Source organism: Macaca fascicularis, chromosome 14 (genome assembly GCF_037993035.2).
Source record: "Macaca fascicularis isolate 582-1 chromosome 14, T2T-MFA8v1.1".
NCBI lineage: Eukaryota > Metazoa > Chordata > Mammalia > Primates > Cercopithecidae > Macaca > Macaca fascicularis.
The window spans coordinates 77075435-77092890 of NC_088388.1; the positions used below are offsets into that span (position 1 = coordinate 77075435).

General features: G+C 48.4%; 1 protein-coding gene across 6 annotated transcripts; it reads right to left on the reverse strand.

Moving 5' to 3' along the window:
* Window positions 1-771: 771 nt before the first annotated feature.
* KCTD21 (potassium channel tetramerization domain containing 21) lies at window positions 772-17250 on the reverse strand. Of its 6 annotated transcripts, XM_074014893.1 has the most exons (4): window positions 17198-17250; window positions 15315-15389; window positions 10297-10393; window positions 772-4118 (listed from the first exon to the last, which is right to left on the reverse strand). In XM_074014893.1, exon 4 carries the CDS (start codon window positions 4087-4089, stop codon window positions 3307-3309), a length of 783 nt encoding a protein of 260 aa, XP_073870994.1. In that variant the 5' UTR covers window positions 4090-4118; window positions 10297-10393; window positions 15315-15389; window positions 17198-17250; the 3' UTR covers window positions 772-3306. The 6 variants fall into 6 exon arrangements, with proteins under 6 accessions (XP_073870994.1, XP_065385688.1, XP_045226170.2 ...); XM_065529616.2 differs by lacking the exons at window positions 10297-10393; window positions 15315-15389 and adding an exon at window positions 5866-5963; XM_045370235.3 differs by lacking the exon at window positions 10297-10393.
* Window positions 17251-17456: the final 206 nt, after the last annotated feature.

Genomic DNA, 17456 nt, shown 5'->3' on the forward strand with positions numbered 1-17456 from the left:
ACAAGAAGCACATCCCTGCTCACAATTCGCACTCAGACTCACCCGTCCACCGATGGTGCTGCCATCACTGCTGCACATTTGTTCTCCATCTTTCTCACATTTTTGCCAAGCAGAAGGCCGAGCTCACCTAACCTGGATGCGGTCAATGAGATTGCACTGCGTACCCCCTCCCGCCCCTAGTGCAGCGGCGGTGTGAATGCACACCCGCCCTTGCTTGCCCTCCCTGCCTGGCTGCCAGCTCTGCTCCTGCTGTTCCCTGTGCCCATGGCGCTCTCTTGCTTATTCTGTTAAGGCTGACCTACCCTCAGAGGCCCACCTTGGCCATCCACAAGCCTCCTTCTGAGAACTGAGCCCTTTCCCTGAGTTCCCACAGCACGCTGTGTGAAGCTCTAAACTTTCTCCAGGCTGAACTTAGCTGAGCTTATTCGTGGCTGTTCCCGTCCTCAGGACCGACACAGCAAGTGCTCCGTAAGGGCTTGTTAAACTACTCTCCTGGAACTCCTAGCCCCCGCCAAGAGTCCACCCTGACTACCTCCTGCAAGAGCACTGAGCTCCTGGGTGCCAGGCCTAGCTCGGAATTTTCATAGACACCAGCTCGTTTAAGTTGCATAACCCTGGAAGGGGTTGTTGCCTGATGAGGAAACAAATCAGAGACGTTCAGTGACTTGTCCAAGGTTACAGAGCCTTGGAGCTCTGGATTCAAACCCACGTCACTGTGACTCAAGACCAGTGTTTTTCCCCGTTGTAAGCAGACACAAAAGAATAACAGTCCTTTATCATTTATACTGTATTCTCACGTACATTATTTCATTTGATCCTCACAACAGCCCTGTGAGGTAGGTAGGGTTATGTATTACTGTTATGCCCATTTCACAGATGAAGAAATGGAGGTGGCTCAGTGAGGTGAGTGACTTACATAAAGTCACACAGCATGTTAGAGGCTTCACTGCTTCTGCAATTTCTCTAAAGTCAAGCTGCTTGGATTAGGGAGCACCGAAAAGATGGACCGTTTTATGGAAAAGGAAAAAGGGCAGTGGTGATTTGTAAGATTTCTTCCTCACATTGTTTTGTTGTGACCACAGCTTTTGCTACTTGGTCTAAACTGGGTTCTCCATGAAGGGCTTTCCCAAGTACTCTTGGCCTGGGACAGCTGTTTGTTTTTGGGATGGAGTCTCACTCTGCCGTCCAGGCTGGAGTGCAATGGCACACTCTCAGCTCACTGCAACCTCTGCTATCTGGGTTCAAGAGATTCTCCTGCATCAGCCTCCCAAATAGCTGGGGTTATAGGCGCCTGCCACCATCCCCAGCTAATTTTTGTATTTTTAGCAGAGGTGGGGTTTCACCATGTTGGCCAGGCTGGTCTTGAACTCCTGACCTCAGGTGATCTTCCCGCCTCAGCCTCCCAGTGTTGAGATTACAGGCATGAGCCACTGCACCTGGCAGAAAAGCTGTCAGAGAGACTCCTGGGTCCCATTTAGGGGGGAAAGGGCCTTTACTGCTCAAGGGAGCTGGCTCTGCCCATGGCCCAGTGTACAAGCTCCCTACTCACAGGGCTTATCTACAGGAAGCCCCTTTCTGGGCCCACCTCCCATGGGTGCCTGTGTCACCAGGCTTCCTTGGCTTTGTCTGAGGACCCCTGCCCAGGGGGAGGACCCTGGGACTCTCAAGGCCAAGCTCACTTTAGGGATGAATCATGACGTGCAGTTTGGAGGCCTGCACAGCTCATCACCCAGTGGGAAGCAGTGCTTGGGTTGCTTGCCCTGGATGGCACCCCACGGAGACCCAGGGGTAGGACACAGGACTGCAGGGGAAGGCCGCCTTCCTGAGGGCAGGGTCTTAGGGGCCACACATTTACCCTAAGGGCACTATTATGGTCCACACCACTCCTGGGCTCCTTGCTGCACAGCACGCTCGGAGACCCTGTCTCTTTCTTCCGGATCTCCTCAGGGGCCGCGAATCTTCCTCTTCCAACAGAAAATGGTCAAAAGGCATATGGAGCCATAGCTTGTGAGGAAGGTGGGTGAAATGGGGGTCACAAACGAGATGAAGCTATAACAAAAGGGGACGACTTACAGGGGATAGAAAAGAGCTAACTTTGATTCTGAAGACAGATCCCAGAGGGGAATCGGAATTCTGAGTAATAATGTTTTCAGAAAAATTTCTGGCCTCTCAAGGTGACTATTTTGAAAGCAAAGATATGTAACTGGGTGAAAGTGAAGGTCTGCCACCAAGATCCAGCAAGTGGCAGAACAGATTTTGGCTCAATATAGGGAAGAACTTTCTAACAGTCAGCACCGTCCAACCATGGCAGGAGCTGCCTTGGGGATGGCGCACTACCTATGAGCTGAGGTATGCAAGCAGGCCAAGGTGATCACTTGCTGGTGCCCAGGGAGAGGCGCTCATCCTCAGATGTGCTGGGGTGTTCTAGGGGTGGGGGAGGGAGAAATAATCATCGAATTATTTCTAACCCTGAGAATCCATAATATATTTGTTTAAAATGACCTGTTTCAATGATACCTCAAATTTTTGGGAAAACAATGACAAAAGTCAGGCGACAGACTGGATTTGGAAGCGCCTTTCATTACACTGGCTCCAGACTCTTGCACATCTTTGCAGAGATAGCAGACCCTTTCTGAAGCCAGGAATCCCTTGATTCAGCCCCATCAAGAGGCACATTCCTACCTTCTGAACTCTGCCTGGACACTCATTCCTCTAGACCCTGCCACACCTCATCTCTGTCCCCCAGGAGGGGACACTAACAGGGCTCTGAGAATGCATGGCATTCCAAGCCAGCCAAACACGGTCACCCCTGGGCAAACATTCACAATTATCGATGCACCCTAGGGAGGGAGGAGCAGGTGTGACAGGAACTGCTGGGGACTTTATGTCGTGGTTAACTAGAGGTAGCCTCTTGTTCTCATCCCATCCTCTCCAGCAGGGCCTTCTTACAGATGGATAAACGCGGCACTGGCTAGTGGTACAGATGGGTGGAGCCCAGGAGAAAGCCGCCACTCCTTTGTCCCGGCTGGAAAATCCTCCTGTGGCCTCCTTTAGTACACATCAGCTGACTCTTCACTTGTCACAATAGCCCATCTGCAGCTCAAAATGGCAAGAAAAAAGGTGGTTCTGTTCAGAGGACAATGGATTCCAAAAGGTGGACTTCATCATGGGGGGAATCAAGTCCTGCTACACAATTAATACAGATTAGTACAGTCCCCTGCCTCGCATCACTGGCGAGATGCCCTCCAAGACCTGGCTGACATGAGCTTCTTGGGACTCCCCGTCTCCAATGCTGTTGGGGTCCTTTTACCTGTACCGTATTAATCGAATAATCTTATTGTTCATAAAATCCAGAGTGTGTGGGTGAGAAGAATCGATGCAGAAGCCATCGCTCAGAGCGATTTTCAGTACCTCCTCCACGAAGACCTGGAAGCTGTTGATCTGCTTGTTGGCAGGCACCACCCAGAGCCTCTTGAGGTTCTGCTTGGTGTACTCCTCCTCTGGCAGGCCCTCCACATTGGCCACCCAGTCCAGAGTCAGGTGGTTGGGGTCCTGCAAGTGGCTGGTGATGGACGAGAGATTGCCATTGGAGCAGTAGTAGAGCTTAGAGCCAAGGAGTTTGAGGAAGAGGCAGGAGGTGCTGAAGATGTTGGCGTTGAAGACCTCCATGCTGGAGGAGGAGAGGCTGTAGATCTGGGGCGCCTCGCGCACAGTGAAGTGGACCGTCTGCACGTGCTGGTTCAGTGTGATGTTGAGCATAGCATTCTTCTCGGCCTTGGAGAGCTCCACTTCCTTCTCCTGCAGGGCCTCAATCAGGGGCTGCACCTGGTAGAAGTCGGCCTCCCTGCGGAGCAGGCCCATCTCCTGGAAGTCCTCGGGCAGGTCAAGGTGGGAGGTCCGCAGGAAGTTGAGGATATAGCGGAACACTTTGCCGTCACGGTCAATGAAGCAGTTGCCCTGGCTGTCCCTCTTGGTGGGCATCTTCCCGCTGAACATGGCACCTAGCATGGAGTCAGGGAAGCTGGTCAGGGTTGCCAATGAGGTTGTATAGAGCTTCCCCCCGACGTTCAGCGTGATGGGGTCGGACATGGCAGGAGACTGGGTTGCTGGAAGTGGCCCTGGAGAGGGTGACAAGTGAGAAATGACTATAACCAAACCTCATCTGAGAACTCACAGTCCTTAACTCCTTATTGTACATCAAGCCTATGCCCTTGGGATTGAAATGAATTAATACCTGATGAATGGGTGATAATTGTTAACACTGTGCAAAGTACATTAGCTTCACTAGGGAGAAAGGAGAAAGGGAAAAGGAAACAGGAAAAGAAAGGAAAGGACCCCTAAAGCCTGGGTCCCCCTGCCGATGTTCTGTTCTAATTGGTCTGGAATACTGCCCCAGCACTGGTTTTTTGAAAGAGTTCCCTTAGTGATTCTAAATGTTCAGTTAGAATAGAGAACCACTGGTCTAAAGAAAGAAAGGAAAACGTGCCTGGACTGAAAGCTATGCTACGTGTTTATACATATATTTGCTTGCATAATAGTTCTATCAGCTGGGCACGGTGGCTCACGCCTGTAATCCCAGCACTTAGGGAGGCTGAGGTGGGTGGATCACCTGAGGTAAGGAGTTCAAGATCAGACTGACCAATATGGTGAAACCCCATCTCTACTAAAAATACAAAAATTAGCTGGGCATGGTGGCAGGCACCTGTAATCCCAGCTGTTCAGGAGGCTGAGGCAGGAGAATCGTTTGAACTCAGGGGGTGGAGGCTGCAGTGAGCTGAGACTGCGCCATTGCACTCCAGGCTGGGCAACAAGAGTGAAACTCTGTCTCAAAAAAATAAAAGTTGTATTATCTTTTGACATAGACAATATAATCATCCATCCCTGTCGTGCAGATGAGGAAAACTGTGCCAGGATTCATTCCTCAAGCTCAGAAAGGCGAAGTGCCTCGCCAGGATTCAAACTCAGTTTCCTTTATATGAAAGAAAAATGTGTAAATGCTTACTAGCCAAAGATCGGTATGTTCTAAGTACTCAACAAATGGTCTGAGATTTATGCATCCAGGCTCAGTGCTCCTCCTTCTGTACCAATGACACTGCTGAATTTAATTATTTTTCTCTCAAAGATTTGACAACGAATGGCCATGATTAGTGTCATTTCCATCTATCTTCAAGGCCCACAGTAGGTCATTCAGCTGTCCGGACTGCAAATGACAATCCTTTCTAGACTTTCACTGCTCCCATGCTGACTTGCCTTGCCATGAAAATGCTCTTGGCTCCTGGTGGCCTGTCCTTTGCTGTCATAACACCCCAAGCTTCTCTGAAACTGGCTGCAAGGTCAGTGCAAATGCAGGACTCTGTCAGAGCACCCTCCTGAAGGTAACCTAGCCACTCCTTAACAAAGCCCCCCGATCTCCCAGCTGTCAGCATCTATGGCTGGCGCATCTCCTTCACCACATGTTCTAGAAAACAGGAGATCTCAGTTGCAGCTTCCAACACTATACCATCCCCAGAGCCAGCCTGTGGACAGACTCGGTCATCCTTCCCCTACATGGCAGGTAGGGATGCCAACAGGAACTGGCCCCAGGATTACCCCCAGAAGAGCCTGTGCTGGTAGAGGAGACAAGAGAGAATGAAGGCACAGTGACAAGACAGGTAGATGTGGGAGACCATTGGGAATGAACCTTGGTCCATCAAAAACTATCTGGCTGGCAGACACAGTGGCTCACACCTGTAATCCCAGCACTTTGGGAGGCCGAGGCGAGCTCAGGAGTTTGAGACCAGTCTGGCCAACATGGCGAAACCCTGTCTCTACAACAACAACAACAACAACAACAACAACAACAAAGCAGGGTGTGGTGGCGAGTACCTGTAGTCCTAGCTACTTGGGAGGCTAAGGTGGGAGGATCGCTTGAGTCTGGGAGGTCGAGGCTGCAGTGAGCCGTGATTACGCCACAGTACTCCAGCCTGGGAGACAGAGTGAGACCTGGTCTCAAAAAACAAATAAACAAAAACCCATCCTGCCAAGCATGCTTACTGTCTAGATGGAGAAACAGAGGTTTGAGGAGGCACCTCCCCAAAGTTACCCAGCAGGGGTGGCAAGAACTTCTCAACATTTCTGCCTCCTGAAGAGGCCGACTGCACTGAGGCCTCCTTTCTCCAGAGGATGGGGGCCATGCCAGTGTGAGATATTCGGCTGCCATGCTCGACTCTCTGGCGGGGGCAGGGGTATGTCTCCTCATGAGTCCTCCCCAGTCTAACAGGGCACTTTGATATTGTAGAAAGGCATTCCCCATCTGGAGTGTTTGAGGAGAAATGAGCCCATGTGAAATACAAAATTGTCAGTAGAAGCCTGGAGCAGATGGGCTGTGAGACGGTGGGGAGGTCCCACAGAGGTGTGGGCGAGCCGCCACTGGGGGCGTGGCTGCTGCTGTGGAGACTGACTGCCAGGCAGCAACTGGGGAGGGTGCTGTGACTCAGGGCTGAATCTGGCCAATTCTGTCTCCAGAGGGCCCAGGCAGGAGCTGGACCCAGGAGTGGGTCCCCTTTACTTAGTCCAGAATCTTCTTCCCTGTTGCCCTCTTTTTATTCTTTCTGGATAGAAATGTGCATGTTCTAGTTTCAGTCTCTCTTTCTCCTCGAAAACAAACACCCCCCTCCCAACACTGGGTTTCAGGCCCAGGCTCTGTGAAGTGGTTCAACTCCATGGCAGGAAAAGGAGCAGGTGTCAGAGAGGACATGGACAGTTCCATGGTCCACAGACCCTTATCTCTTCCATGCGTTAGTGCTGAAGTGCTCAGAGCATTACAGGCAGGGGAGGTCAGGAGCAACAGGGCATTCCCTGGGACCCCTGGATAGGTGCCCAAACTCCTATTTCTCTGCTTGCAAAAGCAGCAGAGCACCTGCTTTCCTGTGCCCCCGATGATGTCATGGCTCCCAGTCATTTGTCTGGGGAGAGCAGCACAGTTGTACAGGCAGTCAGGGCAGACGCTGGCTAGCAGGCAGGTCTCCTGCTCCGAGTATAGTAAGCTCTCTGTGGTAATCTCCCCTTACCTATTGAGTCACAGAGCTCAGTCCTCCAAGCCCTTCTTTTTTTTTTTTTTTTTAGACAGAGTCTCGCTGGCACCAGGCTACAGTGCAGTGGTGCGATCTCAGCTCACTACAACCTCTGCCTCCCAGAATTCAAGCGATACTCCTGCCTCAGCCTCCCAAGTAGCTGCGATTACAGGCACATACCACCACACCTGGCTAATTTATTTTTGTATTTTTAGTAGAGATGGGATTTCACCGTGTTGGCCAGGATGGTTTCGATCTCTTGACCTCGTGATCTGTCTGCCTTGGCCTCCCCAAGTGTTAGGATTATAGGCGTGAGCCATCGTGCCTGGTCTAAGCCCCTATTTTCTAGTCACAAGGCCACAGTGTCCATCATCACAAATCTACGGCCCTGCTACAAAAGGCACAATGACACGACACAAGGGGAGCTTCATGAGTCGGCGGAGGTTTGCAGTCAGGTAGTGGGAACTAACACCGCTGAGCCTCAGCCCCCCATAGCTTCCCAGCTGCCTCCTGGCCACCTCCACCTGGATATTCTGCAAGCGAGGCACGAGAACAGGGTCTGGAGACACGGAACCGGGCCAATTTGTGCTAACTTCATGAAAGAGAAAACACCAAGGTCTGGGGGCAAAAAATCTGAGGCCAATTCTGCTGACTTCCCAAAGCTGGATCAAAAGGAAAACCCTGGGTCTGGGGGCAGGGACCCTAAGGCCAATTAACACCAAATTCCTAAAGCTGAACCAAGAGGAAAAACCCCATCTCCCCAGCTGGGTGACAAACGATCAAAACGCTTCTCTCCCAGCAACCCTCCCACTCCACCATGTCTCAGATGGAAAGGGAGGGGGCCTTAGATTGGGACCATCCCTCTATCTGCATAGGGTGCCCATTCACTTCAGCCTTTAATTAGCCACAGACTAAATCCTTCGTCCAGATAAGGGGTAGCTGATAAGAACCTCAAATGGGGTACTTAAAGCCCAGAGAACTTTGTAACTGGGCCTTTGAGTTCCTTGCTCCGGCACTCCTACCCTGTGGAGTGCTTTCTCACTTTAATTCCTGCTTTCGCTGCTTCGTTCCTGCATTTCATTCCCCTGCTACTCTTTTTATTATTTTTTTTAGTAGAGACAGATTTCACTATGTTGGCCAGGGTGGTCTTGGACTGACCTCAACTGATCCGCCGATCTAGGCCTCCCAAAGTGTGGGGGTTACCACGTCCAGCCCCTCTGCTACTTTGTTCAAAATGCCAAGGACCTGGACAACTCATAGTCAAGACCCTCCACCAGTAACACAGGTACCAGAAGCCTCACCTGTGCATTCCTCTGCCCCTAACTCTGCTGTGAACTCTTCTCAGCCACCCAACTGCCTGAGGGAGGCAGCCCCAACTCCAGCCCTACAGGTTGTCTTGACTGTCTCCTTGAACCCATCCCTATAGCTACTCCCAGAGCTCAGGCCTCATCCCTGCCCCCTTCACCCCTACATCCTCACTCGGCTCCCTGCCTTCTGTCTACCTTCCTTTCTGGTCTGCAGACCTCCCTGAAGCACCGGCCCTGCCCAAACCACCTTCCTCTTCCCCTCTCATGTCTAACCCTGACCTCCTCTACACACTCCGGACACCACTGAGTCAGTCTCCTTCATGCTGTCACCTGCTCTGCCTTTGCTGTCCCTAGACCACCCTTGTCTACCTTCTCTCTGCTGTCTACCTTTCAGGCCCAGCCTATGAGTCATCACCTCTGTATGGCTGTCCCCAATCTCCAGCAGGTTAACAGCTCTCCTCTCAGGGCTTCCTGGTGCCCTGCACAACCCCCTCTGGCAGCACTCACCGTTCCATCTGCAGTGATCTGCTTTGCACATAGCCCTCTTCCCTGGCTCTATCAAAATGCAGATCAGTGGACATCCACATGGGGAAAAAAGAACCTTGGTCCATCTCTTATGCCATATATGAAAAATAAACTCAAAACAGATCATAGACCTAAATATAAAATTTAAAACTACACAACTTCTAGGAGAAAATCTTTGCAACTGTGGATTAGGTGAAGATTTCTTGGATAGGACCTAAAAGGGACAAACCATTAAAAACATCAATAAACTAGACTTCATCCAAATAAAAAACGTCTGCTCTTCAAAAGACACTGTTAAGGAAATGAAAGAATAAGACGGAGAAAATATTTGCAAAACACCTATCTGATAAAGGATTGTCAACCAGAATATATAAAGAACTCTCAAAACTCAGTAACTCAGTAAGAAAATAACCCAATTAAAAAACTGACAAAGCTGGGTGCAGTGGCTCATGCCTGTAATCCCAGCACTTTGGGAGGCTGAGGCGGGCAGATCACTTGTGGCCAGGAGTTCAAGAACAGCCTGGCCAACATGGCGAAACCCTATCTCTACTTAAAAAAAAAAAAACAACCAGACAAAAGATCTAACAAATACTCCAGCAAAGAAGATATGTAGATGACGACAATCACATGAAAAGATGGTCAATATCATTAGTCATTACAGTATGAAAATTGAAACCACAATTACATGCTACTATACACCTATTACAGTGGCTCATATGAAAACTGACAATGCCAAATGAAGGTGAGTACACAGAACAATGGAAACCTCATACACTGCTGGCAAATGGTAACCACTGTTGAAAATAATTTGGCACATGGTATGGTTTGGCTGTGTCCCCACCCAAATCTCACCTTGAATTGTAATAATCCCCATGTGTCAAGGGCAGGACTAGGTGGAGATGATTGAATCATTGGGGTGGTTTTCCTCATGCTGTTCTTGTGATAGCAAGTGAGTTCTTAAGAGATCTGATGGTTTTATAAGGGGTTTCCCCTTTGCTTGGCACTTCTCCTTGCTGCTGCCATGTGAAGAAGGACATGTTTGCTTCCCCTTCTGCCATTATTTTAAGTTTCCTGAGGCCTTCCTAGTCCTGTGGAACTGTGAATCAATTAAACCTCTTTCCTTTATAAATTACCCAGTCTCGGGTATGTCATTATTAGCAGTCTGAGAATGGACTAATACAGCATACGATTATCCCATGACGCAATGACTCTGCTCCTAGATATTTCAGCCATAGAAATGGAGACATATGTCCATGCAAAGACTCATATGTGAATGTTTATGGCAGCTTATTCATAACTGCCCAAACTCAGAAACAACTAAAATGTAAACAGATAAACAAATTGTAGTACATCCATACAATAGAATATGACTCAGCAATATACAGGAACTACTAAAAGACATTACCACATACCTGAATTTCAAAAGCATTACATCAAGTGAAAGAAGTCAGCCTCAGAAGGTTACATGGTGCATGATTCTATTTGTATAACATTCTGGCAAAGGCAAAACTATAAAGACAGAAATCAGATTAAGCGAATTCCCGGGGCTGGGTTGGAGAGAAAAGACTGGCTACAAAGAAACACAAGGCATATTTTGGAGTGATGGGAATATTCTATTAGGTTGGCACCAAAGTAATATGATGTGGTGGTGGTCAAATGTCTTTATAAAGGCTGTCAAAATTCATGTAACTGTACACATCTAAAAGGGTGAATTTTGGCCAGCTGTGGTCGTTCATGCCTATAATCCCAGTACTTTGAGAGGCCAAGGCAGGAGGGTCACTTGAGCCCAGGAGTTCAAGACCAGCCTGGAAAACATAGTGAGACCTGTGTCTCAATTAAAAAAAAAAAAAAAAAAAAAAAAGGGGGTAAATTTTACCATACGTAAGTTTTACCTCCATAAACAGGAAAAAAATGAAGGTTGTGACCTACTGGCAAGTCACGACATCAATACAGTTAAGTGGGCTGTGACCAATTATATATTGTTGTGAACCTTTTGTTTCAGTTGGGTGTCCATGAACTGGATCATGGTATCTTCATCCTGTGGGTGACAAAACTATTTTTTTTGGGAACCACTGCCTAGTTTGTGGGCTGAGAGCAACTGCATGTCTCACGTCTGCATAGTCACCGCCTCGCACTCGGGGGAGGGGTTGTGGGATACTGTGATATAATAAGCAATATACATTTTAGATTTGTCCCCAGCTGTTGGCCAGGGTTAAAAACACTGTAATTTCCCTAGTGATAATAGCTATAGGAACTTCTTCTATTTTAATAATTGATTTTGTCCCAGTAGGTGGAGGTTGCAGTGAGCCAAGATTGTGCCACTGCACTCTGGTTTGGGTGACAGAGCCAGGCCTTATTCCAAAGCCCGCCCACCCCCCAATTAATTATAGTTGTTATGTTGTCCTAATCCAAATCTCAATAGTATTTTTCAAAAAAGATTTAAATAATTAAAATTTTAATCTGGAAGCACTGATGACTGATAACCTGAAAGAATATTTGAATAAGACATCTTAGCACAATGTATTAAAACCAGATTATAAAGCAATGACATTTCACTCCGTGGTTTTAAAACAATGAGAAGAGAAGGAATTTGGTAACAAATGTGAAGAGACACAACTAGCAATGTTTAAAAATAAACCTATTGATAAATATATTGATCCTTACAACTCTGGGACCCAGGCAGGACTGATCACATTGTCTTTATTTCAAAGACAACCTAAAGCAGACCCAAAGAGTGTGAATCCCTTGCCCAGGGCTTCATGTGCATTCTTGATCTCAGAGTCATGGTGTCTGGGAAGTTCTGGTTTGGACACCCTTCAGAGAACCAGTCCTTTAGAGGTCTTCGGCAGGAAGCTGAACCCAGCCACAGAGGGCCTAGCCAACAGCCTGTATACTCATGGCGACCTGGAGTAGGCAAAGGCTCATTTCTGTGCAGTTTCCTTTTTTCCTACATTACTGTCCACTTCCATAATCAGCATTACTTCCAGAATCAGCATTACTTCCATAGTGAAATGACTTACCATGCAATCCTGTCGGTGGGGACTAGCTGTTGTAACAATAAACGTACTGAGTAATGAAAATTGTCCATCTATCATCTATCAGTCAATCACCTATCCATCATTTCCTAGCTGTGCTCACTCAGAGAGCCTAGAAATGACACCCAGTAGCAATAAACACACCTAGCCCTGGATCTTTGTTTCTGAATGTCATCATCTCTTCTAAAAGAAACCAGGGCTTCCTGGAGAAACTGATGATTCCTGAACTTTTACAGGAAAAGTTCAAGGTGAGTTCATATAAACCAATGATTTAAAAACAAACAAACAAACAAACAAACAAACAAACAAAACAAAGAGTCCAGGATGGGTGCGGTAGCTTATGCCTGTAATCTCAGCACTTTGGGAGGCCGAGGCAGGCGGATCACCTGATGTCAGGAGTTGGAAGACCAGCCTGGCTAACATGGCAAAACCTCATCTCTACTAAAAACACAAAAAAATAGCTGGGCGGGGTGACGCGTGCCTGTTATGCCAGCTACTTGGGAGACTGAGGCAGGAGAATCGCTTGAACCTGGGAAGTGGAGGTTGCAGTGAGCCAAGATCGCACCACTGCACTCCAGCCTGGGCAACAGAGTGAGACCCTGTCTCAAAAACAAACAAACAAACAAAAAACAGAAGTCCATAATGTTATTCCCCAAAGAGAGGGTGAGAAGAAGGGAGTGAGAAAGATAGAGACAGGGAAAATTTATTCTATAAAAAAGAATACTAGCTAATAAACACAGAAGGAATGGTAGAATTAGAAAATTACCAATTTGCAACCCTCAGTGTTGCTATTCAAGCAAGGATGATCCAGGGATGTGGTGTGAAAGGTTATCAGGAACACATAATTGTAACAGACTCAGAGAATCACTTCACAGATTACTTATTAATCGTAAGAGAGAAAAATGTACCCTTACGATAGAGAGATCAGGTTGCCATGATCTTACCTAATAATCAAATGTAGCATTCATGGATACTAAGACCCTGACATCATATTCTCCTGACATGCAGTAAGTACACATATTGCCAAAAACTCAAATCTAACCCAAATCTAATCATTGATAAACCAATCAAACATATTTAAATAGGTGGAGAAGCTCTATTTATTTATTTACTTATTTGAGATACAGTCACACTCTGTTGCCCAGGCTGGAGTGCAGTGGCACAATCTCGGCTCACTGCAACCTCCATCTCCCGGGTACAAGCATCTCCTGCCTCAGCCTCCTGAGTAGCTGGGAGTATAGGCACGCACCACCATGTCCGGCTAATTTTTGTATTTTTAGTTGAGATGGGGTTTCACCATGTTGGCCAGGCTGGTCTCAAACTCCTGACCTCAAGTGATCCGCCCATCTTGGCCTCCCAAAATGTTGGGATTACAGACATAAGCCACCGTGCCAAGGGGCTCTATTTAGATTAAATGAGTTGATAAAAGAGATATAATAAAATGCAATATGTACATCTTGACTGGATCTGATTTTAAAAACCAGAAACTATATATGGTATTTTTGGGCAATTATAATTTTTTTTCTTTTTTGAGACAGGGTCTTACTCCGTCGCCCAGGCTGAAGTGCAGTGGTGCAATCATGGTTCATTGCAGCCTTGACATCCCCAGGCTCAGGTGATCTTCCCAAGTAGCTGGGACTACAGGTGCATGCTACCACATCCTGCTAAATTTTGTAGTTTTTGTAGAGATGGGGTTTCACTATGTTGCCCAGGCTGGTCTTGAACTCCTGGGCTCAAGCAATCTGTCCGCCTTGGCCTCCCAAAGTGCTGGGGTTACAGGCATGACCCATTGCACCTGGCAGAAAATTTTTAATAACTATTACATTGGGTAATACTGACTTCTTGCTTATAATGCATAATGTATTATGGTTATGTAGTAGAATGTCCTTATCAGGGATACATGTTGAAGAATTTAGGGGTCAAACGTCAATAAACATGTCTGTAACTTACTTTTAAACAATTTGGCCCAAAAAGTGTGTGTTTGTGTAAAAGCACAATTGGCAAATTGTGAACTGGCGTATCTAGGTTAAGGGTTGTACTTTAAGCTTTAATGTAAGCTTGAAAATTTTAAAAATATTTGTATTTTAAAAGAAGGGAGAAGAATACATCCTTCATAGGGCCAATAGATGTAAAGTTACAGTCACAGTGCCAGACCCCAATAAATAGCCAGACTTAATAAGTTACAGATTTACTACTACTACTTAGAAGTGTGAAAAGTTCATAATTTTCCTTCCCGAGTGTTGCTGAATTTTGAAGGGTGAGGATGCCAACCAGGGCTAAGTGGTGGAGGAGTTAGAATCTAAGTCCGGGTGGGCAGTCTGGATAGACCCACTACCCACAGAAACCACACCACTAGGCCATTTTTTTTTTTTTTTTTTTTTTTTTTTTTTTTTTTTGAGACGGAGTTTCACTCTGTCACCCAGGCTGGAGTTCAGTGGCATGATCTCGGCTCACTGTGACCTCCACCTCCCAGGTTCAAGCGATTCTTCTGCCTCAGCCTCCTGAATAGCTGGGATTACAGAAGCGTGCCACACGCCTGTCTAATTCTTGTATTTTTAGTGGAGACAGGGTTTCACCCTGTTGTCCAGGCTGATCTCAAGCTCCTGACCTCAAGTGATCCACCTACCTCGGCCTCCCAAAGTGCTGGGATTACAGGCGTGAGCCACTGTGCCCGGCCAAGCCTGCCTATCTTCTGTGCTGTGATTCTGCCTGGGAGAAGATGGCTGTTCAGGCCTTGTTTTTCCTGCCTCGTCATGAACCCAGAATCTCTGTACCCCAGCAGGAAAGAAACTCCTGTCATGACTCACTGTGAATGTTGACAAAGGCCACTCCGGGCCTCAGAAATGTCAAGGATGGGCAGAAAGAACTGGAGAGAGGCCAGGCGCAGTGGCTCATGCTTGTAATCCCAGCACTTGGAAGGCCCAGGTGGGAGGATCGTTTGAGTTCGGGAGTTTGAGAGACCACCCTGGACACCATAATGAGACCTCGTTTCTACAGAGAAAAAAAAAGTTAGATTGCTTGAGCCTGGGAGGTCAGGCTGCAGTGAGCCGAGATCACGCCAGTGCACTCCAGCTTGGGCAATAGAGCAAGACCCTGTCTCAAAAGAAAAAAAAAAAAAAAGAAAAGAAAAAAAAGAACTGGAGAGGCTGTGTGGGGTAGGCGCAGACCATGCAAGGTATTCGGCATTACTTGGGTTTGTATTTGAATCATCCCCTGCCCCTTACTAGCTGTGCAGCCCTAGGCACGTTCCTGGGCAGATGATGATTGTAACAATAACAAACACTACAACAGTAATAATAATGGCTAACATTTATTGAGCAGTTATTACCGTGCTAGGTACTTTATACATGTTAATCTCTTTCAGTCTCACAGATGAAGTAGATACTATTACATACCTACTTTACAGACCAACCATACCAGGCCCTCTTCAACTTCTGCAATTTGGCATCTGCCATCCCCTCTGCCTGGACCTTGAAGACAAATCCCATGCGTCGGCCAGGTCTCTCAGCTGGAATTCATTCCTTCTCTGCATCTCCGGAGAATTTTATTCTAACCCCTTACCACCGCCAACTTTACTTAAGTAAATGGATGCCTGGCTCCCCTGCTGGGGCTGGGGGTGCCCCTTTCTATATCCACAGAAGCATGCAGAATAGGGAAAGACGAAGAAATTTCTCTCCTGTTTAGTCAGATCCATTTTCCCCACCTGGATTTTTAAAACTTTCTAATTTTGAAATGCTCTCTTGAATTTTCAATCTGAAATCTAAAGGCATGTGACAAGGCCGAGGTGATTACTTGGGAGTAAATGCAAGAGTTTCCACTACGTAAGGGAATGGATAGCAAGTGGCTGGGTAAATTTCAAGAAAGACAATGCTCAGAGTGACTACTGTGTCTTCCAGTAAGTCGGAGACTTCCCCACCTTACCCCACCGGGGAAAGGACTCTGCCTTGAAGCCCTCAGGACGACTACCCTTTCTTCACCTCCCCTTCCTGATCACCCCACATCAGACAGCTGCATCTATAATTGTCTTGCCCAGTCCACATCTCTAAGAAGCCCATAGGCTGCTCTATTACCATCACAACCCATAGGTAGGGAGAGAAAAGGTGCTTTAGACACAGGGACCCCAGAATGAGTTGCGCAAAAGGCAGGAGGAGAGAGAGGTGGGCTGGAAGAAGGACACCACAGAATCTGGCACGGCGAGGTATTCTTTCACCTGGCGTAGACCTCCAACCACCACTACCATCCCCTAACCCCTTCCAGAACTTTCCTTCACCTTCTCAGCTCACTCTCACGCTTCAACTTGTGCTTTTCCTCAGGCACCAGCACCCCATTTCAAACTGCTCTCTTCCTACCGTCTCCTCCAAACAGTAAGTTATAAACACTGTGCTTTCAAATCCATCTCATTTCATCCTCACAGTACCATACGAGGGCTGCCTTACAGGCTGCCATTCGGAAGGGTTGGGGGGACTGGTCCTGCCAGAAAATTTGCGAAGGTCAGGGCATCAAAACTTTTCTTTCTTTCCTGCCTGCCATGCCAAGCTAAACCCCTGCCTCCCCGAGTGCAGGGAAAAAAGCAAGGTATTTGAAGTAAGGAGTCCTGAGTGGTTTTAGGCAAGTCCCTTCTGAGTCTCACATTCCTCACCTGTCAACTGCTATGGTGACGCCTCTACTTTCCAGGGCGTAAGAGGTCAAGGAGATCACGGGTGTGCCGCACTGAGCTCGGGGATGGACTCTATTTCCAGTCAGTAAAGGGAGGTGTTCTATGCATCACAGGCTTTTGCCCACGCCGCCACAGCGCTGCCGGCCCAGGGCTCTCCAGACCGGGGCGAGTTCCCTGTCATCTGTGTCTCTGCCCTTCCTTCACCAGTCCCACCCAGGCTGGCCTCGTCGGCTTTTTCCGCACCCACTCCCCAGTTCTAGAGCCCCGACTCCAACCTGACAAGTGCCCCACCCCGACCCAGACACCCCGCCCCTCCTTGTCCCACCCACCAAGGACTACTCCCACAGTCCCGACCCTCATTATCCGGGCTTTTCCGACTATCACCATCCGCCCTAGCTCCTCCCACCAGCCCCACCCCTCTAAGAGCTCTGCCCCCTTCGGCTCACCTCGCGCCGAAACGCGCCCCCTCCCCCGCAGCCACAGGCACTGCCATCCCCATTTCACAGATGGGAATGGCGAGGCTGGGATAGATTAGTCTCATGGTAAGACAGGTGCCCAGTGGGCCCATGTACCCTCGCCGGTAGTCCCCGAGCCCCGCGACCCCGGCCGCGCCGCACCCACCTCCTGCCCTCGCTCTGCAGCCTCCCCTCCGCAAGCGGCCAGCGCAGCTTTGCGAGGAGGGCGGAGGGTCGGAGCCCAGCCCAGGGGCGTGGCGGTCCGGGGTCCGCGCGCCGCCTTCCGGGACTGGTAGTTCTCTCTGGGCTCCTCGCAGCTCGTTGCGTCGAGAGCGAACTCCATCTCCCAGGAGGCATTGCTGCGAGTTGCTCTGCGCCCCGCCTCGTCCCCGCCGGTGTCCGGCTGGCTGGCCTTAAAGGGGACG

Excerpts from the sequence above, each read along its gene's own strand:
- KCTD21 (XM_005579188.5), bottom strand. The coding sequence starts at position 4,089 with ATGTCCGACCCCATCACGCTGAACGTCGGGGGGAAGCTCTATACAACC.